Source organism: Hyperolius riggenbachi, chromosome 10 (assembly GCF_040937935.1).
Source record: "Hyperolius riggenbachi isolate aHypRig1 chromosome 10, aHypRig1.pri, whole genome shotgun sequence".
NCBI lineage: Eukaryota > Metazoa > Chordata > Amphibia > Anura > Hyperoliidae > Hyperolius > Hyperolius riggenbachi.
In genome coordinates, this window is record NC_090655.1 from 193,861,392 (window position 1) to 193,889,292 (window position 27,901).

At 40.8% G+C, this 27,901-nt stretch overlaps 1 protein-coding gene across 1 annotated transcript; it reads right to left on the reverse strand.

The window, feature by feature from the left end:
* Positions 1-1,239: 1,239 nt before the first annotated feature.
* RBP3 (retinol binding protein 3) lies at positions 1,240-27,013 on the reverse strand. Its single transcript, XM_068255501.1, has 4 exons — positions 23,958-27,013; positions 11,256-11,446; positions 4,661-4,803; positions 1,240-2,383 (listed from the first exon to the last, which is right to left on the reverse strand). The coding sequence occupies exons 1-4, from the start codon at positions 26,958-26,960 to the stop codon at positions 2,055-2,057; spliced, it is 3,666 nt and encodes a 1,221-aa protein (XP_068111602.1). The 5' UTR covers positions 26,961-27,013; the 3' UTR covers positions 1,240-2,054.
* Positions 27,014-27,901: the final 888 nt, after the last annotated feature.

Sequence of the window (27,901 nt, forward strand, 5' to 3'; positions counted from 1 at the left end):
GCTGTTGTAGCCCATCAGCCTCAAGGTCGTGCGTGTTGTGGCTTCACAAATGCTTTGCTGCATACCTCGGTTGTAACAAGTGATTATTTCAGTCAACGTTGCTCTTCTATCAGCTTGAATCAGTCGGCCCATTCTCCTCTGACTTCTAGCATCAACAAGGCATTTTCACCCACAGGACTGCCGCATACTGGATGTTTTTCCCTTTTCACATTATTCTTTGTAAACCCTAGAAATGGTTGTGTGTGAAAATCCCAGTAACTGAGCAGATTGTGAGATACTCAGACCGGCCCCTCTGGCACCAACAACCATGCCACGCTCAAAATTGCTTAAATCACCTCTCTTTCCCATTCTGACATTCAGTTTGGAGTTCAGGAGATTGTCTTGACCAGGACCACACCTCTAAATGCATTGAAGCAACTGCCATGTGATTGGTTGATTAGATAATTGCATTAATGAGACATTGAACAGGTGTTCCTAATAATCCTTTAGGTAAGTGTATATACATATATACATTTATTTATATATATATATATATATATATATATATATATATATATATATATATATTCTTGTATATTTATTTTTACAATCACTCACACAGTAATATGCTACTTATGTTTTGGATTTTACACCTTGTGAATATTATTGTGCTATTGTTGAAGTAGAGTGCCTTTTTATTCACAGATACTTTTACTAGACCTGATGAAGTGGTGTAATCCTGCAAAACACCTTGTGTGCTTCTGATCTTTGGAAGTGGCAAGTAACTACCCCTCCTCCATTTTAAACCTTTTTAAATATTGTTGGTACCCCCAACCCCAGATTATCGGTTAATTACTTTGGTAGTTAGTTTTTTTTCCCTGAAGCGTGACAACTCGGTAAACTTGTTATCCACACCTGCATTGTGTTTTGTTGTCTTGTATTTAACCTAACTTTGTGAGTATTCTCTAAAGCAATACTATCCCAGGTTACATCAGCTTACTACAACTTTAGAGGCTCTTGGTTTCCGCTTTTGTCTTGTTTCTACCAGAAGAGGGATAGGGATAGTTATAAATGGGTAGATGTGTGAGCATACAGTTGAGGATAGAATATTGTTAGGTTTATCCAGGATTAAAGTTACAGCTAAATTAGACCAAACTATACCCCCAGTGTGAAAATATGATGCCCAAAAAATGGTGCCTAGTTTTTTTGTTGTTGTTTTTTAGGGAAATAGTAGCTGACAAAGCAATTTTTGGCCAAGACTGGAGTTGAGAAAATCTCTTTAATGGTCAAGTGTTGAAGTCCATCAACAGTCATTCAGTGCTGAAATAGTTCTAGGTAGAACAACTACCACTTCAAGTTCAGGTCAGTAAAATGTACTGACCTCGTATAAACGCTTAATAAAGTAGATTTTTACTGCAGCATTCTTGTGTGCTCTGACCGCTTTTAGAATGAATGAGGAGCAATGCAGATTGGTTCCTGATCACTATGATCACATAGTTTTCACTTTTTCTCTCTTAAAATAATTTCCACCTCCATTTAGTGCCCCTGCAGTGAACCCAAGAATTAAATAATTAACATAATTTTGAAGTCTCTGAATAGAAAACATGGAATAATCAGTTTCTGAAAGTTTTACTGCTGAAATTTGAGATATTTACATATTTTTGTTTAAAAATTCAGAAAAGTCAAATTTTTTTCATTTTTTAAAGTATAATTTCTCTTAAAAACTCAAGCACATTCCGGATTTATTATAATTAAATGGTATCAAAAGAAAGCCCTATCAATCCTGAAAAAAAACAAGACTAAATGTGTTTGTGCAGACTAAGAATTGCCCGAGATCTTTCAACTCAAGCAAAGGCATAGCAGAAGTCTAAAATTGGCTTAAATCTAAGTTCATTAATGATCAGTGTAAAGTGCAGTAGTCCATAGCAGCCAATCATATTACAATCTCTGAACTCAGAGGGGCACATGAAATCCATGAAATATAAAATAATATTTTTGATTGGTTCCTCTAAACAACTGCCCTTCATTCTACTCATAACTAAAGAAGACTGCAGAAGCACTTTATAAAAAAAACATTATCTTCTCTCTTGTATCTGAGCAGCCAGTAGCTCCTTGGCTTTCAAAAGGGCTGTGTCAGAGGGGACCTGTAAGTCAGGCAGCACCCCTTTGCCTTCCCAGGATGATTTGGGGTCTTCAGTGGCTGATCGAGATGTAGGGATGGTAAGGTACAGATGAGTATCATCAACATGGTAGGTCTGGGGAGGATGGCACCCTCCACTTGTTTTTTCTCCTATAATGTATGCTCGTCCTAATCGCTTCATGATGTAGATGAACTCCTCAGCAGCACCTTCTGTCAGTGAACTGGTTAGTATAACAACAGGTTTCTTGGAACCAAAGGAAGTACCTGTAGAAGAAACATTGGGAGATTTACAAAAGGACAGTTAATCACTAAAACCAAATTCCCTTTAGATATTTAAAAACAATCTTTAAAGTGTATCTGGGGTGGATTTAGTGGGCACAAATGGACACAGAGGCATGTTCCCATCTATAGGGCATGCCTTTGTGTCCCCTCAATCTAATGGCATGACAATCTAGGAGTGAAAGGGGAATCCTTAGCAGGAGAGGCACTTCTGTGTAACACCCCTTCTCAGAGGCGTAGCTAAGGAAGGGTAAGGGGGGACATTTGTCCACTGTTCTATCCTGATCTCTGCCCACTCCCCGCCTCCCTCCAGCCCCCTCTTCTCATCATTGATAAAGTAACTATTTTCAGTGCACTTATTTTTTGGGGGGCCAGGATCAATTGCTCCACATATGTAATTTTGCCCTACAGGTTCATTATTGAGTTAGTTCAGCATCCGCTTATTGCTAAAAGTTTTGGCAACTAAATGTACCCACCCATTATGGGCTACACGTGCGCCACAGGAATCCCCAAACGCAAAAATTGTAGTTGTCCCCGGGCGCTGAAAAACATAGCTACACCTCCGCTCTTTCTCCGCCTCTCAGAGCCATCTCACTAGGTCTCCTCCACCCCTTCCTCTATTCTCAGTCCTCTGTAAGGGGCTGTACCTGATCTGGCTAGCTCCCCTGATCAGTTAGGGTTTTTTTTACATTTTGTTTCCGTCCCTAGTTCTCTTGAAATGCACGTGACATGAGATATTTTACTTGCCAAAATATTTGTAGTTTTGTCTATGCAGCCTTCAATGCAATTACCAAACTCGCCAACGATAAGTGCTGGCGAGTTCTTAAATTAGGCGTCAGTAAGGTTGCCTAATGCAATTGCATTTTACACCCCGTGGGGTGGAAAAGAACTCGCTTGGGCGATATAATCGCCCAGCAAGTTCCTTTGCATTTTGCACCCGCCAAACATTGATGATAACTTTTCACCTACTCTGAGCAGGCGAAAAGACCTATCGCCGGTGTCGGCAAGCTGTTTTAGGCATCTGAGAGCCTCCTTTGCTAAGGAAACCCCAGACACCAGGGATTTAAATAGGTAAAGGAGTCAGTTTGGACTCTTTACCTATTTAAAATGTAACCAAAAAACATACCTCCATCGTTCCCGTCTCGCCGCATGTCCCACGCCGCTCCTTCGCTTATTCTTCCTCCATCTCTATTCTCGGAGCCGGCAAAGCATCTTTGAGTCTCCCGTTGGGGCTCCCCATTCGTCCACTAGGTGGCCCAATGGGAATCATCCTGATTCTCATTGGTCCAATTAGAATCAGGATGATTCACATTGGGCCACCTAGTGGACGGAGGAGCGGCGTGGGACATGCGGCGAGACGGGAACGATGGAGGTATGTTTTTTGCCGTGTCCCGCGGTAGCGACGGGTGGCGGGTAAGAGCCTTGCGACGATGCGCTGGCTCTTGCGACGAAGCGCGCGCATCTCCCGGGGAGTGAGGCTGCAGCGCTGTGGTGCTGAATGACAGGTCCCCAGCACTAATGCCTCGCTCCACATCGCTGGCCACACAGGAGCATCGCTCAGCGAATACCTAGTATTCACCTGAGTTATGCTCCTTTACGCAAGGACATCGCTCAGGTGAAACTGGCAATTGAATTTGCCGGTAAATCCTTAGCGATGTGAGGAGATAATAAGCTCGCATGTTTTAAGCTTCTTATCTCCTCGAATTGCATATGGCCCCCAAACACACTGCACAGCTAGGAGAAACATTTTCCTAACATCAATAAGCTAACCTTATTTATACCTTTGATCTGATAAACCATTTGATCTACATACTTGTAAAGAGCTATTAGTTATTGAAACATGCTAGAATGACAACATTCTGCAATAAGAGCCCGAGTCTGGCTCACAGTGTTGGTCCTCCATATCTTAGTTTTATAGCAGTTGTAGAGTGGAGAGTCAAGAGCTATAGGGCTGGTTCACATGGATGTTTCTATTGTGGTAAATTATGGCAAATGTGATGTTTAGCGGCACATAAAATTTGAGTTACTTATCTATGATGAAATGCCAATTAATCTATTCCCAAGTGAAATAAAGCTAATGGAACAGTAAGTTACAGAATGTGTAACATGTCTATAATACCATTCCAATAAGAAGAAAGATGTGGGGCAGGACCATAACATGTGGCACAATGAACCATTTTGTAAACATCCTTGCCAAAGATTAATAGGATGATGAGACTGTAGACTATTTCATACTGTGAATCTAGGACATCTGTATCCTACCTGCAATCTGAGGCAGGGTCCACACATCTGTTATGGTATTTGAGGTCCGGCTGTAGACTTTATCAAGGAGAACAGGAGTTCCATCATCAAAAAAATAAGAACAGATTGCTGGGATTGAATTTGTGGGACCTCCAATGTTAAACCTATGAAAAAGATGAAACCTTTATTAATCCTTTTCTGTAGCATAATTAAAGGCTAATATACTCGAACGTTTCATTGCAATGCTGGGTGGACATTGATACCAACAATTATACATATACTGTATAATTATATATAAAGTACTGTTCAAACATTTTAAGATCTCTACCTAACAAATAAATGTTGCCCACATAGAAATATTTAAGCTTCTTCAGCCAAATAATATTGCCCGGGTAGCAGTTAACATGTACAAATACTGTAATTGCAGCTGATCACTTTTTCGCAGTGTAGGGAGACCTCCTGTTGCTCTAAAAAACCCAACTACAGGACACACAACGTGCATGACTGTCAGAGGCTGCCTACCACGTTGTCAGCTGAAACAATCATGAATGATCATAAACACAGAAAAGAATGAAGTTGAAGTTGTCAGATTTCATTGCTTAAATATGCTAAAAAAAAGAATTGTGGTCACGTATATTTTAGTCAATTGTGATTTTGAATATTATGCATTAACCCTTTCGGGACCGGCTGCTTAACCCCCCCCTTTATAAAGCGCCAACATATTACGCAGCGCTGGACATTAGTTTAGGTTACAGACAATATTTAGGGGTGACCTACAGCAAAATGACAATACATGAATACAAGAAAGACCAGATCATGCAGCACAGTATGAGTACAAGGTAATGCTTACTCAGTCACTGGAGGGGAGCATGGAGATTAGGCAAGTTAGGTTCACTCCGATGCATAGCATGGTTTCAGAGTAATGGAGGTGCATGATCAGGTAGGACACAAAAGGAGGAGGACCCTGTCCAGAGGCTTAAACTCTAGAGGGAGAGGTAAGGACACGAAAGGTACGGGACCAGAGTTCAGCTGTGGGTTTAGAGCACTTGTGAGGGGTCATAGGCCAGAGTGAAAAGGGGAGTTTTGAGGGCCTTCTTGAAGATGTTGGAGGGGGCTGCCCTAATGGGTGGAGGTAGGGAGTTCCATAGTGTTGGAGCAGCTCTTGAGAAGTCCTGGAGGCGTGCATGGGACTGGGTGATGCGGGGGGCGGTTAGGCGAAGTTCATTGGAAGAGCGGAGTGAGCGGCTAGGTGTGTACCTCTGAGTATGATCGGAAATGTAGGTTGGACAGGTTTTGTGAACAGATTTGTAGGTCAGACACAGCATCTTTAATCTGATCCTGGACTGGATAGGAAGCCAGTGGTGGAGCCATAGTGGTGGAGCCATAGCCATAGTGGAGGGATTCAAGGAGGGGATCCACCGTGGTGAAGCGATGGGAGCAGTGGATAATTCTGGCTGCCGCATTCATGATGGACTGCAGTGGGGCTGTTCAGGTCATAGGGAGACCAGACAGAAGGGCATTGTAGTAGTCAAGGCGGGAAATTATGAGGGCATGGATGAGGAGTTTGGTGGTGGCCGAGGTCAGGAAAGGGCGAATCTTACAGATGTTATGAAGGTGGAAGTTGCAGGACTTTGTGAGGTTTTGGATGTGAGGAGTGAAGGAGAGTGCGGAGTCCAGGGTGACACCCAGACAGCGGGTTTGATAGGTAGGGCGAATGGTAGTGTGGTTAACAGTGACATGCACATCTGGAAGGTTCATGGATGGGGTTGGGAAGATCATAAATTCCGTTTTGTCTAGATTTAGTTTCAGGAACCTAGCGGACATCCAGGAGGAGATGGCTAATAGACAGGAGGAGACCTTGTCCATGGTAGTGGTGGATATGTCAGGGGTGTGGAGGTAGATCTGGGTGTCATCTGCATACAGAATATAGTTAAAACCCATAGAGGAGATAACCTTGCCAATGGAGGATGTGTATAGGGTGAACAGTAGGGGGCCAAGGACCGAGCCTTGGGGGACTCCCACCGAGAGGTGGTTGGGGGTGGACGAGGACTAACTGAAGGCGGTCGCGAAGGAGTGGTTGGAGAGGTAGGATGAAAGCCAGGTCAGGGCGAGATCGTGAATGCCCATGGACTGGAGGGACTGGAGGAGTAGGGGATGATTTACTGTGTCAAAAGCTGCTGAAAGGTCAAGGAGGAGGAGAATGGAGTATTTACTTTCAGCTTTAGCTAAGGCAAGGTCATTGACCACTTTAGTGAGAGCAGTTTCGGTTGAGTGGGCAGGCCGAAATCCATAAATCCGGGGGGCGTGTTTGGGGAGTCAGGCAGCCGTATCCCTGCTGGAGCTTGCTGGGCATGGTATCCCCCCTGTTTCCAGACGTCCCCCATGTAGCCAGTAGCATTTACTCACCTCCCAGGCTCCAGCAAAGAGCCACTGTGGACCGCTCCGGCCGGCATCCCCGCTCGTACTGAGTTCTGGGTCGTCGCTTGATGATGTCATCAAGCCGGGACCCGGCACTTATGTCAGAGCAAGCGGGGATGGCGGCCAGAGCTGAGGGGATCAGCAGTAAGATTAGTGGATCCTCTTCTTTCCCCCCTACCGCCGCAGCTCTTACTAGTGTTTACTAGGATCCGCTGGCATTCATAGTGATCACGTGATCAGAAGCTTAATCTCCCCTCTCGGGTGCACACGGTCGCAGCGGGGTGCATCGTTTTCGCGGACGTTGAATCTATGTCCAGTCAGAGCGACAGCACCACTTGCTGGACGTAGATTCAAACTACGTCGGTTCTACTGTACTGTCATGCTCTGCCAAATGTTGAAATGTAATTTTTTTATGTTAGTGATATTGTGAGTTGGAGAAAGCCTTTAATGTGTTTTTGCTGAGAAAGAGACGTGTTTCTAATTACAGTTATGTTCTAGACCGTAACTAAAACGAAAGACAGAATCCCTGTCATCTTCAGGGACATGTAATTGGTTGAAAAAGAGTTTGGTGCTATGTTTCGATTTATTTGATTGGTATAAGGAACAAACATACACACATAAATAAGATATATAGACTGATTAGCTAATGATTGAACACATGAGATATGCACACACATATTTTAATTAGAAATAGCAAATTTTACATAACTGTTAGATTTTAACCTGTTAGCAGTTTCAATCAATCAAAATATTTCATTTGAAACTGATCTGTACTCTAAACCTCTGCCAGCAGGGAGCAGTTATAGTTTCCTGTTTCGGACGGCTTTTTCTTTTCTTCCACCTGCGGCTCTCTGAACTTCCGACATGTCTTCTGGGTCCCGCTCACATCCGCTCCTGGTATGACATGTGATCAGGATCCAGGAGACCATGTTAGCGTTACAGCGCCACCCAGGGGTGGTAGAGGGGTGATGGAAGAGATGGAAGACACTCATCACCAGGTGTCGCTGTAAAGGTGCGTACACACATCAGATAAAAGTCTTTGGAAAATGAAAGATCACAGACCAATTTTACCCCCTTACATGTAGTATAAGAGCCACACCTTCACAGTCTATTCTATTAAGCTGAACTCTCCATCAGATAAAAATCTTTGCAAGATACTGTTCACAAAGATGCTGTACACACGCAACAGATCAGTATCTGCAAAAGATCAGTTCCTGCAACATATCATTTTCTGCAAAATGAATTCATAGTCTATGAAATCTGCAGATCTCATACACACCTTGTTTAATGGACAATCATCTGCAGACCAGATCCACCAGGATGGATTTTTTGGATCTTCAGATGATTGTCTGATCTGCAGATGAATGTCCGTTAAACAAGGTCTGTACGAGATCTGCAGATATCATAGACTATGAATTCATTTTGCAGGAACTGATCTTTTGCAGATTCTGATCTGTTGCATGTGTACAGCATCTTTGTGTACAACATTTTGCAAAGAATTTTATCTGATGGGGAGTTCAGCTCAATAGATTAGACTGTGTAGAGTATGGCTCTCATACTGCATGGATGGGGGTAAAATTGGTCTGTGATCTTTCATTTTCCAAAGACTTTTATCTGATGTGTGTACCCACCTTAACGCTGACATGGTATCCTGGATCCGAATACATGTAATACAGTAGGAACCCAGAAGACATGACAAGATTACATCGCCACCTCAGTGGAGGAAAGAAGAAACATATCCAGCCATCCAGGCACATAACTATAACAAATTTGGACCTGCAGCAAAAAAAAGATCGATTAATTGATAGAGATATTATAACACGTCATGATAGTGACCTGTTTTCGGACTTTCCTCAAAATTTTCTGTTCATACTTTTTTATTAATCAGCTAAGAACAAGATGGCGGTTAGAAATGATCATTAAATCATTCCATGCGATATGAACTTAAAGGGATACTGTAGGGGGGTCGAGGGAAAATGAGTTGAACTTATCCGAGGCTTCTAATGGTCCCCTGCAGACATCCTGTGCCCACACAGCCACTCGCCGATGCTCCAGCCCTGCATCCAGTTCACTTCTGGAATTTCAGACTTTAAAGTCTGAAATCCACTGCACCTGCGTTGCCGTGTTTTTGCTCCCGCTGATGTCACCAGGAGCGTACTGCGCAGTCGCAGACCATACTGGGCCTGCGCAGTACGCTTCTGGTGACAACAGCGGGAGCAAGGACACGGCAACGCAGGCGCAGTGGTTTTCAGACTTTAAAGTCTGAAATTCCAGAAGTGAACCGAAGGCGGGGCCGGAGAATCGGTGAGTGGCTGCGCTGGCACAGGATGTCTGCGGGGGACCATTAGAAGCCCTGGGTAAGTTCAGCTCATTTTCCCCCGACCCCCCCCTACAATATCCCTTTAACACCAATTATCCCCTGATAGTGATAATAAGATGTAAGTAAGATTAACCCCAGCTGACACATGATAGATCGTTGATTGACGTAGGTAGAAAATTCCCCTAGACATCACTTTGGTGGGATTTAAGGTATCCAGCCATAGAACAATACAAGATCTACTGAGAGACACGCAGCAGCTGAAGCTCTTCAGATAAGCTACCTTCCCACACTTTGAATCTATTGGATCTATTAAAATATGAGTCATATGCTATATTTTTCTGATGACAAGCATTCATTTTCAGCATTTAATTATTTAATAGAGATCTTTATTTTTAACATTTAGGATTTAAGTTAAGATATAATCATTAGATCCATTCTATAATCAACTCCCTATTATACAGTATAACTTGATCATTAAGCTTGGGAGACAGGAACCAGCAATTCTTTTCAAGATATATTTTACTAACATTTTTTATTCAAGAGATTACCTTGAATTCATATACAGCTACTATCACTGATCAAGATGATTCTAATATTCTACAATGCATATCTGTCAATACTAACTGGAATTTACTGGAGAGAACTGTTGTGTTTAATTGTACAAGGCATAACAGAAGGAAGAGAGGCTAGATACAGTGGCTAACCTGCTAAATGTACCTCTGTCAACTTTGAAAGCTATTTGGAACTGTTCGGAACATTTGAGTGATGCTATGTTTTTGTATACATCCTGTTGTATTATAACCCAATACAATCTTTTGTATAAAATCAAATACTGAGTGCTCTGATTCATTACAAGGTGTAGCAATCTATAATCACTGTTATAGAAGGGTTCAGACCTTACTATGCCTGATTTATGATAGCAATGCTTTAGAGGCTGGTTCCTTTACTGAGTTACCAATCATGCAATAAGTCAAGAACCGCATAGGTTTTTGACACTGTGCTGTTCTGTTATTTATTTATTTTTTTTCCGCAGGTAAGCTAACAATCTGAAGCAAGCTGTTATACTTGGGAGAGATCAAGAAAGAGCAAGGAGATAATGCTGTCTCAAGTTCTGATTACTTTTTAGAGTTGGTCATAAGAACTGTGGAAACATATGTCACTCTTTGTAAAATTCCCCACTCTTGTACCAAGCTTTAGGCAGGATTCAGAGCTGCCCTCAGCTGACTATAGTAATCCAGATAGAATTAAATAATTTAAATAAATGAAATAACTTTTCAGCACAAAAAAAGTACCAAAAAGTAGGTGAAAACAGTACTGTCAAAATGAATGAGTATTATTTTGCTTGCTGGTAGCTTAAAAAGCATTTTCGTGATAAGGTGTGGCAATATCACTTAGGAAAAAACTAAGGAGAAAAAGTAAATGGAATAAGGCCCTATACAGGTGAATTTTGAAAAATTAGAATATCGTGAAAAAGTCAATTTATTTCAGTAATTCAACTTAAAAAATAAAACTAATACATGGAATAGGAACCCTTTGGAGGTGCTTTGAATTAAGTAGCTAATTAGAGTCTGACACTTAGAGCCTAGCATATTGAACATTATCACAATATTCTAATGGTCCAAGATTTTGATTTTGGGGTTCTCATAATCTGTAAACCATAATCATCAAAATGTTAACAAATAAAGGCTTGAAGTATCTTGCTTTGCTAATAATGGGTCTATTAAAAATATTAGTTTTACATTTTAGGTTGAATTGCTGAAATGGACTTTTTGCACAATATTCCAATTTTTCAAGTTTAACCTGTATATTGCTGTATGAAAACATTACAAATAATTCGAATTTCTTATGTTTTTAAATCCTCTTATTGAATATACTTACCTCATGTCTATAATTAAAGCGTTTGTATAAACAACCTTTTTCCAAACATGTTCCACTAGAAGGCTTGAAACTTGAGTGAGAAGATCGCAGTCAGCAAACATATCAAATCGCAGGTAACCAATGTTCTTCTCATATACATCTGTGTGGAAGGAAAACTTGATGAGGTCCTCAAACATATCTGGAGAGGGGATCTGTAAGTAAGAGTTTCAAAGTAAATGTATAGTTCTAGTTTTATTTTTATTACTTTATTTACTATGTTCATGACTTAAACTCGCACTATGCTGCAAATTTTAAAATAGATATCTATACATTCATATATTTATCCCAGAGTACTGTAAAAGAGCTGCAAGCAATATGGCTACCTCTGCCTGGTGCATCTTTTCAATTCTTGCAAACCATTCTCCAAGTGCAAGTGGATCTCTATGCCTCCAATAAAAGGCAATAAGATTTTTTGTTGCATTTAGCATAAAGGGAATCACAGTGTTTCTATATTTTTTATTGGAAAATGGAACAAGATGAAAAAGTATAACCCAAGGGTCATGTGGCAACTCCACCAATGTAATCTGCTTGATCATGCTTAATGCTTCAGACCAAAATGGCTTTATCACTGGCCAGTCCCAAAATGGATGGGACAATGTCCCTCTATCCCTGCAGCCTCTCCAACATGCAGGATCCCGAGTAGGGTCAAATCTGGAGACCTCTACCAATGTACCAAAAGCTTATAACTACTCTCTTGTCTTTTTGTGCTAATTGAAGCTGAATGCATAAGACCCAAGATTTTCTGCACCTGAGCATCTGATATGTTATAGTTCACTTTCCCATTCCCTTATAAAGAGCGGTTTGGTCAGAGATCCTGTATCAATTATCATTTGGTAAATAGTAGATCAATCCAAGGTTTTACTGTATTTCCAAGGTCCTTCCTGAATAGGACCTATACAAAAACATGCCAGGGAGTCTACTGCCTACTCACTGCACACAATTCTGTCAGCTGTAATGTGCCCTTACCATTTAAGGAGTGCAGAAAGTAAAACAAATCCAGAGAATCCTCTATGAAGGGATGGACTAAGCGAGAACCAGTAAGTCAGTAAGAGGTTCAAAGTTGGTAGATTATAATACCTGCTGTAAGTAACATCTACGTAGAAAGTGAAACATTTCTCGTACCTTTACTCAAATGCCTCTCCCCTCCTTTGGAATTCCTTTCCAAAACATATGTCATTCTCCAACCTTGGAAATCTTCATACGTTACCTCAAAACGCACTTTTTTTAATTTACAAACATACTCTCTAACGTAGGGCCAGTTCACACGGACGCTTGGCGGGTGTTTACTGCTAGCATCTGGAACTCGTCAGCAAATGCTCCCATTCAAGTGAATGGGACCCTTTTAATCGGGCAGCAGTTATCGTTTGCGGGAACGTGGCGTTCCGAACCCAATTTTCCCAGTCGTTTTAGGCAACTCTGGAAGCTTCATGCGGCTTCCAGGGTCGATTAACTGCCATGTCTTCATATCCCCCTGCAAGGATGAAAAACGCAGATTGTGACAGGACACTGCCGATCAGTGTCGAAAGCCCGCGAGAGCCCCGAACAAAATGCCGCAGGACGTGACTCTTCAAGACGTCCGTCTGAACCCGGCCCTTAGGCCATTTCCTAATCAGCTATCAGCCAAGTTGTACTCTTTAGTAGATAACCTAATAACACACTGCCTCTAGGTATGCATATTGTATACTACTGCACTTTTAACAACCCATCAAAATGTAGCCATTTTCTAATTGCTGCCACTAATACAGTTTTGAAGCTACAGTCACCAAACTTGGACCAACTATTCTTGATGACAACCCAAATAAAAATGTGAATTTTGAGGGAATGTTCAAAAGTGGGTGGAGCAAAAAATAGCCAATCAAAATGTATCTCTTTTCTAATCGCTGCTAGTTGTACTTTTATGAGGCTACAGTCACTAAACTTGGATCAATTATTCTTGGTGTCAACCTAAATTAAAATGTTTTTTGTTTTCTGAGGGATGCCCAAAAGTGGGCAGAGCAAAACACAGTGGACCAAAATTTAGCCATTTTCTAATTACTGCCACTCATATAGTTTTGAAGCTACATTCACCAAACTTTAACTATCTATTCTTGATATCAGCCTAAATGATTGCAGGGTCGTCAAACCTGGCACAGTCAGTCACAACTCACGGAGTGACAGGGGTCATAACTTGAAATAACTTAAAATCCTATTGGAACAATATGTATCAATCAATATATCAAATTGCACAATTTTTCTAATCTGATTGGTCCAATCATGCAATGTGATTAGTTTAATGTGATTTGTCCTATAATGCAAATTGATGAGTCCAATCATGCAATTTGATAGATCCAATATGATTGGTCCAATCAGATTGTGCCACTCAGATTGGACCACCATTAATGAAAGATTAGTCTAACCACATGCATGATTCAATGATCAGATTGGACTAATCAGATTGGCCTAGTCATGCAATGGGATTAGTCCATTTAGATTGGACCAATCACATTGCGTGATTGGACATTCACATTTCATGACTGGGACACTCAAATTGGTCCAATTGTGGAATTTGATGGGTCCAATCAAATTGGGCCACTCAGTTTGGACCAATGGTATCGAAAGATTGGACTAATCACATTGCATGACTGGACTATAACATTGCATAATTGGGCCACTCAGATTGGTTCAATTGTGCAATGTGATTGGTCCAATCATATTGGAACACTCAGATTAGACTAAAGGTGGCTACTAATGATCCAATTTCTAGCTAAAAATAATTTGAACGATCAGATAATTCTGATCAGAAGAAAAATTGTTCACTACATCATCAATGAACCAATCTTTGCTTCCTATCTATTACAACCAACAAGAAAATCCAAATGTTGGCTTGACAAAAATCCAATCGGATGACTATTTTTATACTCGTTCGTAATCGATTGGGCCTATCAACAGAGATTATTTACAACCAATCTGATCAGAATTTCTGATCGCTCGAATGATTTTTCGCTAGAAATTGGACTGTTAGTGTGGCCACTTATGATCCAATCTTTTCATCCAATTTTACCAAATCTATGTAGTATAAGGGTAAACTGAGTGATTATATTGAATGGATAATTTAGGCAGTTCCCTTATATTACATTGAAATGGTAAGATTGATGAAAAAGATTGGATCATTAGTGGCCACTATATAGAAATTGAAAGACTGGCCCAATCACATTGTACGATTGGACCAATCTGAGTGGCCTTACTGTGCAATGTTATTGTCCAATTATGCAATGGAATTGGTCCAATCTGTTTGGTCCAGTCATGCAATGTGATTGATCCAATCTGATTAGTCCAATCTTATTAAAGATGCCGACTAATGATCCAAACTTTTTTGTCAAATCTTACCTCAGTTTACCCTTCTACTGCATAGATTTGGTAAAATTGGTCAAAAAATATTGTATCATTAGTGGCCACCATAATACAATCATGCAATGTGAGTGGTCCAATAAGATCTGATTGATCCAGTTATGCAATGTGCAATGGAATTGCACAACTGAACCAGGCTGATTTGCCCAATCATGCACTTCCATTGTTACAATCTAATTGGTCCAGTGATGCATTCTTTGGTGGCACCCAATGTCCAGATGCCATATGCACTCTTTCTCCAGGCAGTGTAGGTGCACCACCAGCTAGTAATAATATATGTACATATGAAGTTTTAATTTTAAAGTTTTTCATCACAATGCCCTTTAAACATGCAAATAACTCTCAATTCATGACAGAGTTGTCATTATAATATAATCTTAACATAAGTTAAATCATGATTTGTCATTAATCCCAATAGAAATGTTCATAATAAGCCCTTCAGCCTTTCAAGCCAGCCATCATCCACACATTACTGATGTCATTTGATCTATCCCTGTTTTTCATCTACCACTTAATTTCTCTTCTTCCATAGTTACATAGTTATTTTGGTTGAAAAAAGACATACGTCCATCGAGTTCAACCAGTACAAAGTACAACTCCAGCCTGCTCCCTCACATATCCCTGTTGATCCAGAGGAAGGCGAAAAAAACCCTTACAAGGCATGGTCCAATTAGCCCCAAAAGGTAAACATTCCTTCCCGACTCCAGATGGCAATCAGATAAAATCCCTGGATCAACATCATTAGGCATTACCTAGTAATTGTAGCCATGGATGTCTTTCAACGCAAGGAAAGCATCTAAGCCCCCTTTAAATGCAGGTATAGAGTTTGCCATAACGACTTCCTGTGACAATGCATTCCACATCTTAATCACTCTTACTGTAAAGAACCCTTTCCTAAATAAATGGCTAAAACGTTTTTCCTCTGTGCGCAGATCATGTCCTCTAGTCCTTTGAGAAGGCCTAGGGACAAAAAGCTCATCCGCCAAGCTATTATATTGCCCTCTGATGTATTTATACACTAAGGCGTCTTTTCTCTAGACTAAATAAACCCAGTTTATCTAACCTTTCTTGGTAAGCGAGACCTTCCATCCCACGTATCAATTTTGTTGCTCGTCTCTGCACCTGCTCTAAAACTGCAATATCTTTTTTGTAATGTGGTGCCCAGAACTGAATTCCATATTCCAGATGTGGCCTTACTAGAGAGTTAAACAGGGGCAATATTATGCTAGCATCTCGAGTTTTTATTTCCCTTTTAATGCATCCCAAAATTTTGTTAGCTTTAGCTGCAGCTGCTTGGCATTGAGTACGATTATGTAACTTGTTGTCGATGAGTACTCCTAAGTCCTTCTCCAAGTTTTATGTCCCCAACTGTATCCCATTTATTTTGTATGGTGCTAGACCAAAATGCATGACTTTACATTTTTCAACATTGAATTTCATCTGCCATGTATGTGCCCATATAGCCATCCTATCCAGATCCTGTTGCAATATGACACTATCTTCCTGAGAGTTGATGATTCTGCACAATTTTGTATCGTCTGCAAAAATAGCAACATTGCTCACTACTGCATCTACTAGGACATTAATAAAAAAATTGAAGAGCACTGGGCCCAGTACAGACCCCTGTGGGACCCCACTGCTAACAGTCTCCCATTTTGAGTACGATCCATTGACCACAACTCTTTGTTTTCTGTCCATTAGCCAGTTCCCTATCCATGCACACAGATTCTTCCCCAGTCCTTGCATCCTCAACTTTTGCACCAGACTTTTGTGGGAAACAGTGTCGACGGCCTTTGCAAAGTCCAAGTATATCACATCTACAGCATTCCCAATATCCATATTAGCATTCACTACCTCATAAAAGCTGAGCATGTTAGTCAAACAGGACCTGTCTTTAGTAAACCCATGTTGTTGCTGAGAAATAAGATTATTTTCTACTATGAAGTCATGTATAGTATCTCTTAGTAACCCCTCAAATAGTTTGCATACAACTGATGTTAAGTTTACAGGTCTATAATTTCCTGGATCTGATATTTTGCCTTTCTTAAATAATGGGAAAACGTGGGCTGTACGCCAATCCACTGGGACTCTGCCAGTTGCAAGAGAGTCACAAAAGATAAGATAAAGGGGTTTATCTATAACTGAAGTCAATTCCCTTAGGACCCGAGGATGCATGCCATCCGCGCCAGGTGCCTTGTCTATTTTTAATTTATTTAGTCTTGCCTTCACTTCTTCCTGCGTTAAGTATTTAATATTACAGTTAGAAGATTGAGACTCTTCTGCTTCTGTAATTTGCAACAGTGCTGTTTCCTTTGTGAAGACAGAAGCAAAGAAAGCATTTAATAAATCTGCCTTACCTTTGTCATCCACCATTGAGTTCCCACTCTCATCCTTTAGGAGTCCTATACAGTCAACCTTTCTTTTTTTAGAGTTTATGTACTTGTAAAACTTTTTTGGGTTAGATTTGATATCCCTGGCAATTTGATTTTCAGCTTCGATCTTTGCCAGCCTAATTTCTTTTTTACAATTTTTATTGCACTCCTTATAATTGCTTAGTGCAGCCGCGGTCCCCTCCTGTTTTAGGACCTTATAGGCATTCCTTTTCCTCTTCATTTTATCCCTAACCTTTCTCTTCATCCATAGAGGCCTTTTTTTTATTCCTAGACATTTTGTTTTCATATGGGATATACATACTACAATATTGATTGAGAATAAGTTTAAAAGCTTGCCATTTCCCTTCAGTGTCCTCCCCTTGTAGTACATTATCCCAGTTCACCAAACTTAGTGCCTGCCTAATTTGATTGAACTTTGCGTTTCTAAAATTCATAGTTTTAGTGGTCCAACTGCCCCGTGGCCTATCAGTCACCAGATCAAACGTTATCATGTTGTGATCACTATTTCCCAAATGTTCTTGAACCTGCACATTTGATACATTATCTGGTCTATTAGAAATGATCAGATCCAGTAACGCATTCCCCCTAGTTGGTTCCGTTACCATTTGAGTCAAGTAATTGTCCTGTAGTGCTATCAGAAATCTGCTGCTTTTACCAGAATGGGTAGCCTCAATACCCCAGTCAATGTCTGGAAAGTTGAAGTCGCCCATAACTATGACCTCATTTTTACTTGCAGCTTTTTCAATCTGCTGTAGTAATCGCAGTTCTGCAGCTTCATTAATATGAGGTGGTCTGTAGCATACCCCAATAAGCAATTGGCACCATGAATATTTACCCAAACGGACTCCACATCATCGCAATCTTCTTCCATCTCATAATTGAGGACAGCTGTAAAAGAATTCTTAACAAAGAGACAAACCCCTCCACCTTTTTTTCCCTGTTCTATCCCTCCTAAACACATTGTATCCTTTTAAATTAGCTATCCAGTCATGGCTTTCATCCATCCATGTCTCGGGTATTCCCCCAATGTCATAGCCTTTGTCATTCAGAATTAACTCTAGTTCGTCTATTTTATTTGCAAGGCTCCGAGCATTGGTTACCATGCACTTTATATTTTTACCACCACATTTACCAATTTTGTTTACATGAAATGGGCTACTTGAAGTTTTACCAACCTCCTTAATCTTTATACTGTCCCCACTCCCCTCCCCACCCCCCATAATGTTAGGCTCCCACTGTCTTTTTACCTTATCTTGTCTACATATTGAGACTTTATCCTCCCGCCTCCCCCAGATCCTAGTTTAAAATCTCCTCCAACCGTTTAGCCATCTTCTCCCCAATGCAGCTGCACCCTCCCCATTAAGGTGCAGCCCATCCCTGCTGTAGAACCTGTAGCCGACTGCAAAGTCTGCCCAGTTCTCCAGGAACCCAAACCCTTCCTTCCTACACCAATTTCTCAGCCACTTATTTAACTCCCTAAGCTCCCTCTGTCTCTCAGATGTAGCACGTGGCACTGGCAGTATTTCAGAGAACACCACCTTGGAGGTCCTTGCTTTAAGTTTATCTCCAAGTACCTGAAAATCATTTTTGAGGACCTTCCATCTCCCACTAACTTTGTCATTGGTGCCAATGTGTACCATGACAGCTGGGTCTTCCCCAGCCCCACCCAATAATCTGTCAATTCTTTCCGCTACATGCCGAACCCGAGCACCCGGGAGGCAACAGACTGTACGGCATTCACGGTTTCTTCGACAGATTACCCTATCTGTGCGCCTAATAATTGAATCCCCTACCACCAGTACCTGTCTAGCCTTAGCTGCACTCCTATTCACGTTCTCGTTACAGCAGTCTGCCCCTTGGTTGCTAAGGAGCACATCCTGCTGCAGCATTGCTACTCCTGAATCATCCTCCCCAATATTACGCAAACAAGCATACTTATTAGTGAGGGAAAACTCGGGACTGGCCTCCCTGCCACTTTTTCCCCTACCCCTTCTAACTGTGACCCAACTAGCGGCTACCTCTGCTTCCCTTCACCTCCAAAGTACCTGAGGGCCTGGTCTACAAATGACTGTCCCATTGTTTTGTCTCCAACGCAATTTTGCCCCATTCAATCTGGATTCTGCCTGCCCACTCCACATAGACAGCACTCACTAAGATCTTGAGATCACCAATGACCTCATCTTAGCCAAATCAAACAACCAGTCTTCCATCCTTCTCCTCCTCAACCCCTCTTTTGCTTTCAACACCATAGACCAACCCAACCCCCCCCCCCCCTCCCCACACACACACACACACACACACACACACACACACGTCAAACCCTACACTCAATTAATTTCCACGACTCACCCACCCCTGACCTGGTACTCTCTATACCTCTCTGGTTGCTCCTTCCAGGCATCATTTAATGGATCCTCCACCCCCTTCTGTTCTTAGCCCCCTACTCTTCTCCCTCTACACCTCCTCCCTTGGCAAACTCATCTTCTCAATTTTTCTCAACTACCATACTGATGACACCCAAATCTACCTTCACACTCCTGATCTCTCCCCCTGCCCTGCACTTTGGATAAAATCTCCATTTGCTTGTCTTCTATCTCAACCTGGATGTCTGACAGGTGTTTGAAACCTAACCTGGAAAAGACATAACTTATGATCTTCCCACCCAGCTCATTCAGTCCTCTACTCAAATTCTCCTTTACTGTCAATAACACATTAATATAAAATGAACATGCCCTTACTCTTGCCCTATTCCAAAATGGCACCAGCAACTGCTAGTTGCATCTGCACATGTGCAGAATGACTCGGTACATTTACCAAGCACTGTGATTGGTCAACCAACCCCTAAAGTAGTATAAATGAGCACTCCTGGAAGTGAGCCCTCACAGAGGTGCCTGGCTCTTCTACTGACCACATATGGTAAGTCCCAGCTTTCCGTTCCTTATGATACCTTCATTTTTTGTATTGCTTGTGAATTTTTGCATTGAAAATTCGGTTTTTGATTCGAGGTATATCTTTTTTTTTAGATTTTTACATTCTTTGCTTTTAGCGCAAAAATGTACGAGATCAATATTTTATTGTGAAAACATCTAAAACGGTGTTTTAGCGCAAAACGTCTAAAACAATAATTTTAATTCTAGCCTGAAAGATCAGTATTTTTTTCGTTGAAATTTGCAATGTACGCAAAAATTGCGCAAGATAACCGGAATTTTCTTTATCCCAATCACCCCCACTTTTTAATACCTATTTCACCTCTAATGTTTGATATTTATTTATAGTTATAAGTTTTTATATATATTTTATTTTTTTATATAAATTACTGACTGTATCACTGACTGTAACACATGGGTTATGAGCCAATTATCTCTGTTTACAGCTATTGCTCCGTTGTTATTGCCTGATGAAGCGGGATCAAACCTGCGAAACGCGTTTCATATTTGGAGTTCATAAATAAAATATATTGACTGTCTTTACTATAGTCGTTGTGTGTCTACTTGGAGGAGGTAAGTCCACCACTACCTCCTCTATTTACCAAGAATTTGGTTTTTAAGCTCATTTAGCTTCCTTTTATCCTCTTGGCGCCTCTGTTCTCCTGCATAACATTAATATCCTCGTCTCAGCACTCTCCTTCACCCCCCCCCCCCCATCCATAATTTTTCCAGGTCCTGCTACTTCCATCTTCACAACATTGCCAAAATTTGCCCCTACTTAACCCCTGACATGGCCAAATTCCTGGTCAATGCTCTGGTCATCTCACATCTGCAACACCCTTCTTTCTGGACTTTCCGAGACCATACTCTGACCCATGTAATCCTTTATAAACGCAGCTGCCAGGCTCATTCAATCCTCCTATTGCTCTTCTTCAGATGCTTCCTGTCCCCCTCAGAATTAAATTGAAACTGGCATACAAATTCATGCATGTTGGATCTCATCCAGAGATAATCTCCAACCCACTCTCATCACTTGCTCATTTGTGAGGGTCAAGGACCTCTCTGGAGCAGCCCCTACTCTATGGAACACCCTCCCTTCATCAGACCAAACCCACCTTTAACTAATTCAAGCAGGCCTTAAAGACGTATCTGTTCACCATCGCTTATCTGCCTCGCTTATCTGCCTTCTTCATAGCTCCAAACCCCTCCCTTAGACTTATACCCCAACCCCTCATGTGTCCCTCTCCCCCACCCCTTAGATTGTAAGCCTACTTGGCTAGGTCCTCTTCCCTGTATGCTTTTTCCCACCATATGGACTCAGTAACTCATCTTCTATATTTATCTCTAACTTGCAATCTGCGCAACATTGTTTATTGTTGTATTACTATTTTGTGTATCATTATTTAACGCTGTAATGTTCTTGTGTAATATTGTTTGTTTGTTTTTTAACAATGTATTTATGAAAAGTAGAGTTTTTATAACATATACAAACATAATAAAAACCATTTGAAGATAAAGAAAACAATGTATTTGTTGGTGCTATGCACTCAAACCAGCAGGAGAGGGATGTGCCCTGGCTGGTCCCGTGACACCCGTGGCACCAAAGCTCTAGAAAGAAGTGATCCACTTAGTAAATATGCTATTTAATTGTTTAAATGCTAGCATACATATTTGTGTGACATTTCAGAACAGCTGTTCTTTTACCAAACCTGTCAATACCCTTACTGACCCGTTACAGAGCTCAGCTCAGTTATTTATACATATGGCTAATCACTGCTTAAACCAGTCAGGATCCTCTAATAGATATCAATCAATCATAATAAATTGTCACATCATTCAACAGACCTGATGAAAAACTGTGTTGCATCTCCACGACTCACTGACCAGGGCCCACCTCCTTTGCATAGTGCTCATGCAGAGTGAATGCCATGCATGCAATCGATGAAGAGCCGGAGACAAGATACACCCATCCATACATACATCCCTGTCACCAACCCAAGCCAGAAATACCCGATGGGAAACTTAGGTGACCACATAACAATGGGTTGTAGCCACCCATTAGTCTCTTTGTCCCCCAGTATGTCTAATGGGAGGGAATTATGTAGTTGTCCTCTCTGAACACACCTACTTCCAGTGCCAGAAGTCCCCTAGAACCATGGTCTTTTCTATAAAAACTCTACTTTCCAAGATGTATAAAAGGGAGATATGGTGGATGGACTTGTATTTATATAGACCCAGTCAACTCAAGGCATAGAAGTTCTACAACTTAAAAATTAACTTAACACATGACAAACTGATGATAATCCTACAAACTAATTCACAAATAAATAAAAAATAAATAATAACAAATAAATAATAATACATAGATAAAATAAAAATACACCAAATAAAATACAAATAATAAAAATGAAACAAATAATAAAAGAAAAAATAATAAATTAATGATAAAAAAATAAAAATCCTAATCAAATAGAAAACAATATAAATAAGTTTAATTGCATGTACCAAATCTAATTCTCTGTTAAGTCATTGAGGCTCCATCATATCTAATAATTTTAATCCAATAGGCTTCCCTGTATAGCAGCAGCTTCTTTCAATCCCCTCCCCTCCTAGGCATCCTGACCTCCTCCAGGACAGATAATCTAAGTTGAGACACCTTATGCCTCTTCTGTGGAAAATCAAAAAGGACCAGTTGGTCAAGAAGACCTTTACAGATTGCATGTTTGTGTGAGGAAATACATTTTTTCATAATATGAGATGTCTTCCCCACATGTAACAACCCCTCATGGACATTTAATTACATAGACTACATAGATGGAGTCACAGATAAAAAGACCCATTAGTCTAATGAAGGTGTCAGTGCGAAGATGATGAGAAATTGTGTTGCCCTGATGATGTTATTGCAATGGAATGCATGTGGAGTTACAGCAGTACCAATGTCTGCATGGACAAGTTTGTCATGCAGGGATGGGGCCCTTTTCTAATACATAAAGGGAAAAGCTCAAAATTCTTCTGAGGAAAGGAATCCCTACCTAGATGCTAGTTTTTTTTTAATAATATTTGCAATTTATTTACTATGTGTATTGCATCACACAGGGAATACGTTTCAAAGGCCTCTGGCCCCCACTCTCTCTCTCTCGGTTGCTCCTGGCACTCATCCTGAGCAGACCAGAGTGGTCCTCAAGACATGTTGTGGATAATCTCTTCATCTAAATTTAGTTATTATGTAATTCGCTCTTTTTTTGTTTCAAAATGTGGTTAAAATTTTAAAACAAAAAAGAATGGATGAAATGACATATCCATACATGCACTGAAAGCATCATTGTCTGTATCACGGCCAAGACTTTATCTGCATGCATGTTTGCAGTGGTTTCATCCAGGTACTCTAGTCGTCCTCCCCAATCCAACGCTAGTCAGTGCTATTATAAAATGCTAAGTGCTACCTTTCCAATGCCCCCCCCCCCCCCCCCCCAATCAATGTCAGAATGATAATGATTATGATGATTATGCATACCAAAATTTATATATGACCCTTTAACTCACACACCTCATATGATCTATGTAGTAGGTCGCATTCTTAAATCTTGAGGCAAAATGGGACTTCAGTAAAGTAACCAGAAGTTGACTATATAGAGATGACAATCTGTCCTTTAAAAAGTCCTTTGCCTTTTTAATGTCCGCTCCAACCAAATGAATCCACTCCTATCTGTGTTTAGTGTTTATACAGTTTGCCCTCACCATTTTCATGGTGAGGGAAAACTGCATAAACACTAAACACAGATAGGAGTGGATTCATTTGGTTGGATCTGACTTTAAAAAGACAAAACAAATAAATGGTCATAATTTAGAAAAAAAAATAACAGTAAAATTATTTTACCTGTGTATTCCTGACCACATGAGCAATAAGTAAAGTACATTTTTTGGGTGTTCGTATTTTATAATAGCAAATGTATTACCTGCATTGGCACGACACCTGGTATCCTGTCCTTTGAGTTGTCTGGTATGTAGACAGCTTTGAGGTGAGCATCTCCTGAAAGAGTCTGAAGATCATAGTTAAGTTTTTCTACTAGTTCCAGTTCAGATCTAATTGTTCTGTAGTCATTTCCATTCACCAATGAAAGCAGTTTAGAAGCCACTTCTGCCCCAGTCTCGTCAAAAGCATAGTTATCAGCTACCAGTTTCCCAACTGTCTGGATGACAGAAGGAATTTTTGAGCGCAAATTTATGATAAGTTGGGCAACATTCATTGCCTCACTGGCTTGAATGATCACATGAGGCTCAACCCCAGATACACTCCATACTTTGCCTGTCACAGAGCTGATTACCACTTGGTTAGGGATTGAGACATAAAGGTGGCTTTCTCCTATTCTGTGCATACCAACAGACAAAGACACCCCACCAGTTGGCTCACCAATTATTATGGCACGATTTAGATCTTTCATTGATCTTGTAAAAGCTTCAGCTGCTGAACCTGTCATATGACTTGTGAGTATATAAATATCTTTGGTGGATCCATACCTTTGACCAGCCACTATTGGCAATGTCCAGATCTCAGTGCCAGTAGAAGTACTACGGTCATAAACAGTGTAAAGGTGTTGTAGAGGCTCAGGATCAAAAAAATATGAACAAAAAATTGGTATGGCAGTAGAGTAACCCCCTGTGTTGTATCTCATGTCAATGAATAAGGAGCTTGTGTTGACTAGCTTATTCCAGACAAGGCTAACTAGCTGTGGTCCAATAGCTTTAATTATCTCTGCATCAGCCATCATGTCAAATCTCAGATATCCTATATTTCCTTGCAATACTTCAATCTTGAATAAAGCATCAATAATGTAGCTAAGCTCTTCTGGAGAAGGAATTTTTGGAGGCTGATCTTCTAATACTTCTGGTTCAATATCACTGTAAAAGACATGAAGTCGATGGTCTCCTGACATTTCCTGAATGTCTGAAGTAAGTTGAGAGGCCAAGGATTCCAGATCCACTACAGAGCGGTATCCACCCTCAGACCATTTATGCTGAATAGCACTGCTGACTTTGTTAGCAACTTCAGGAATGGCATAATGTACCTCTAAAAGCAGTCCAGTGCCCTCTACTAGAGCAAAGACGTTAGGATGAAAAATAATTATTTCTTTTGCTTTTTCCAAAGCTTCTTCTGCTAGAACAATTGCATCAGGCACTACTCCTCCTCCAAGCCAGCACTCACCATTATTGTCTATGAAGTTAATCACTGGCACTGTGACCATCAACTGAGTGCCTTCCAGGTTAAATGAGCGTGAGTGCATAAGAGTTCCGGAAGTGATTTCTCCAATAATTGTGGCTCTGCTCAAAGACTGCATAAGATATGCAAATTCTTCTCCTGCAGTTTCAGTTCTGTGACTTGTAAGAACATAAACCCCTTTTTTGGCACCAAAGGGTTTTCCAAGGAGCTCAGGAAGGCTATAGAATTCTGTTGTAGTATTTGACAGTCGATCATACATTGTGAAAAGACGAATCCTAGACTCTGGTTCTTGGAAGTAGGATAGTAGCAAAGGAACAGCAGATGAGGGACCACCAATATTGTAACGCAAATCTATTATGAGGTTGTCAGTGATGGTGATTGGGTCCCAAACCTTGTTCACAATGTAAGGTCCTAGTTTACCTAGAAGAGAGATATCAGCAAGCTGATCGAATCGCAAATAACCAATGTTCCCAGGAAGTATATTAACTTTGAAAACACTGTCGACCAATGCTTGAAGAATATTTTCATCATCAGGTAAATTCTCAACAGATGGAAATGATTCTGGCAGTGCAGGAGTATCTATTTTGCTTCGTATAACAAGTCTTGGGTCCTCGGTCACAGAATGTAGCTCATAATTTAATTTGGCTGCAAGATCTTCTTCAGAAATGACGGTGGTGTAGTCCATACTTGAAATATGCTTTAACAAAGTTGGAACACGGTCAAAAAAAGCATAAAATTTCCCAAGAATATCACTAAGCTGCTGTTGCACGTGTGGAATTTTAAAACGAACAGACAATATGGTCAAAGCCCTATTGAGTGCATTCTCTGCATTAACTACAACGCAGGGGAAAACGCCAGCTACTTCCCAGGTCTGTCCAGTCAGAGGACTTATTGATCGAGATACTGGAACAGTGATGTAGAAATCTGACTGACCGATCTTAATTTTTTGTATGTCCAGAGATCCACCAGCTGTTTTCTCTCCAACAATTACTGCTCTGTTCATGTGTTTAAGAATGTAGGCAGTATCTTCTGCAACACCTTGGGTGAATCTACTTGTTAAAACGATCACATCTTTGTCTTTGCTGTACCGTTCACCTATAAGGGAAGGCAGAGTCCATATCTCTGTGGTGGTGTTGGTAGGGCGGTTGTAAATAGTGTCAATGTGAATTACAGGCTGAGCTTCACACAAGTACGATACAAGAAAGGGAATTCCAGAAACCTTACCCTGGTTGTTGTATCTTAGATCCAAAATGAGAGCAGAACTTGGCATGAGTTTACTCCATATGTCCTTCAAAAGTAAAGGTCCGATTTGTTGAACAACATCTTGGCCAATTAAACAGTCAACTCGAAGGTACCCAATGTTTCCAGGTAAAACATCATACTTAATGGAATGATTTACTAGGAATAATAGTTGCTCAAGAGTTGGGCTGGTGTCTTCCTGTTGCTTCACGGCTGTGTTAGTAGGCTCATAAGATACTATCAGACGAGGGTCATTAAGTGAACCTTGGACTCCAGATGTGAAGACATTGGCTAAAGTATAAGGATCAGTGATATGAAGAATCTCTCCACTCTTTATTGCCTGTTCTATAGTTTCCTGCATTCCCACCAAGTTCTCTGGAAAACAATAGTTGTCCAGCAAGACTTTGGCCATATCCAGCACCAGGGATGGTTGAAAAACAGGGTTAGCACAAGCATTATAAAAGAGTAATAAAAATATCAGTTTTTGGTAATAGGTAGACATGTCTGGCTCTGCTGCTGAATATCTGACTTTCCTCTGTCCACTGTGTCTGTGAATGAAGAATTAACCCAGGGCAGGGAACAGTCAAGTCTACTTTATCTCTGCTAAACCTTTAATCACATTAATGAAAGTATAAGCATCAGCAGAAGGATATTTCTGGGAAAACAAGGCTGTCTGAACAGTGTGCGTCTGTTTTAATTATTTTATTTTAATCTTGTTCATTTTTTTGCAAATTTTACTTTTAAAAAAGTCTTTGAGCTTTTATATACATGCATTGTGTTTTTAAAATGTAGCCAATGTCTGTATTGTACTCCTTAATAATACATTGAGCTTGTTATATTGTGCTGAGGAATAATACACTGAGCTTTTAGATATCTGCTTTGTATTCATATAAATGTACCCACTGTAGGCAATTGTACATAGTAGTGATGCTCATCCGAGCTAGGATATCCAAGATACTCGGATATCCTAGCTCTTTTTTTACTATTTGAGCTCGAATACCGAGCTCGAATAGTATTAGCTATCCGGGCTGTGCAATCCGAGCGCATTCGGATAGGAATCAGCTATCCGGAGATATCCGAGCTCGAATACGGAGCTCGGATAGCGTCATCAGCGGGTGACATCACCTCGAGTCCTCACAAGTGAATCAGAGGGCTCCCAGCCCTCTGACTGCAGCCAATCACAGAGGGGGACCCTGGCCAAGCCCCCCTCTATAAATAGCGGGCGCCATGTTGCCTCACTCGTCCTGCTTGTGACTTACTGACTGACTGTACTGAGAGAGACTGCTCCAGTGCTTTTTGTCTGTGCAAGTAGTGCATTTATTGTTCAATACACCAAGCGTTTTTACACTCCAACACTTGATATTCACCTGTATTGCTTTGTATTGTAGATAGATTGTATTTTAGGCAGTTTAGTTTGTGTGATTAGGGACTAGGGAGGGAGAC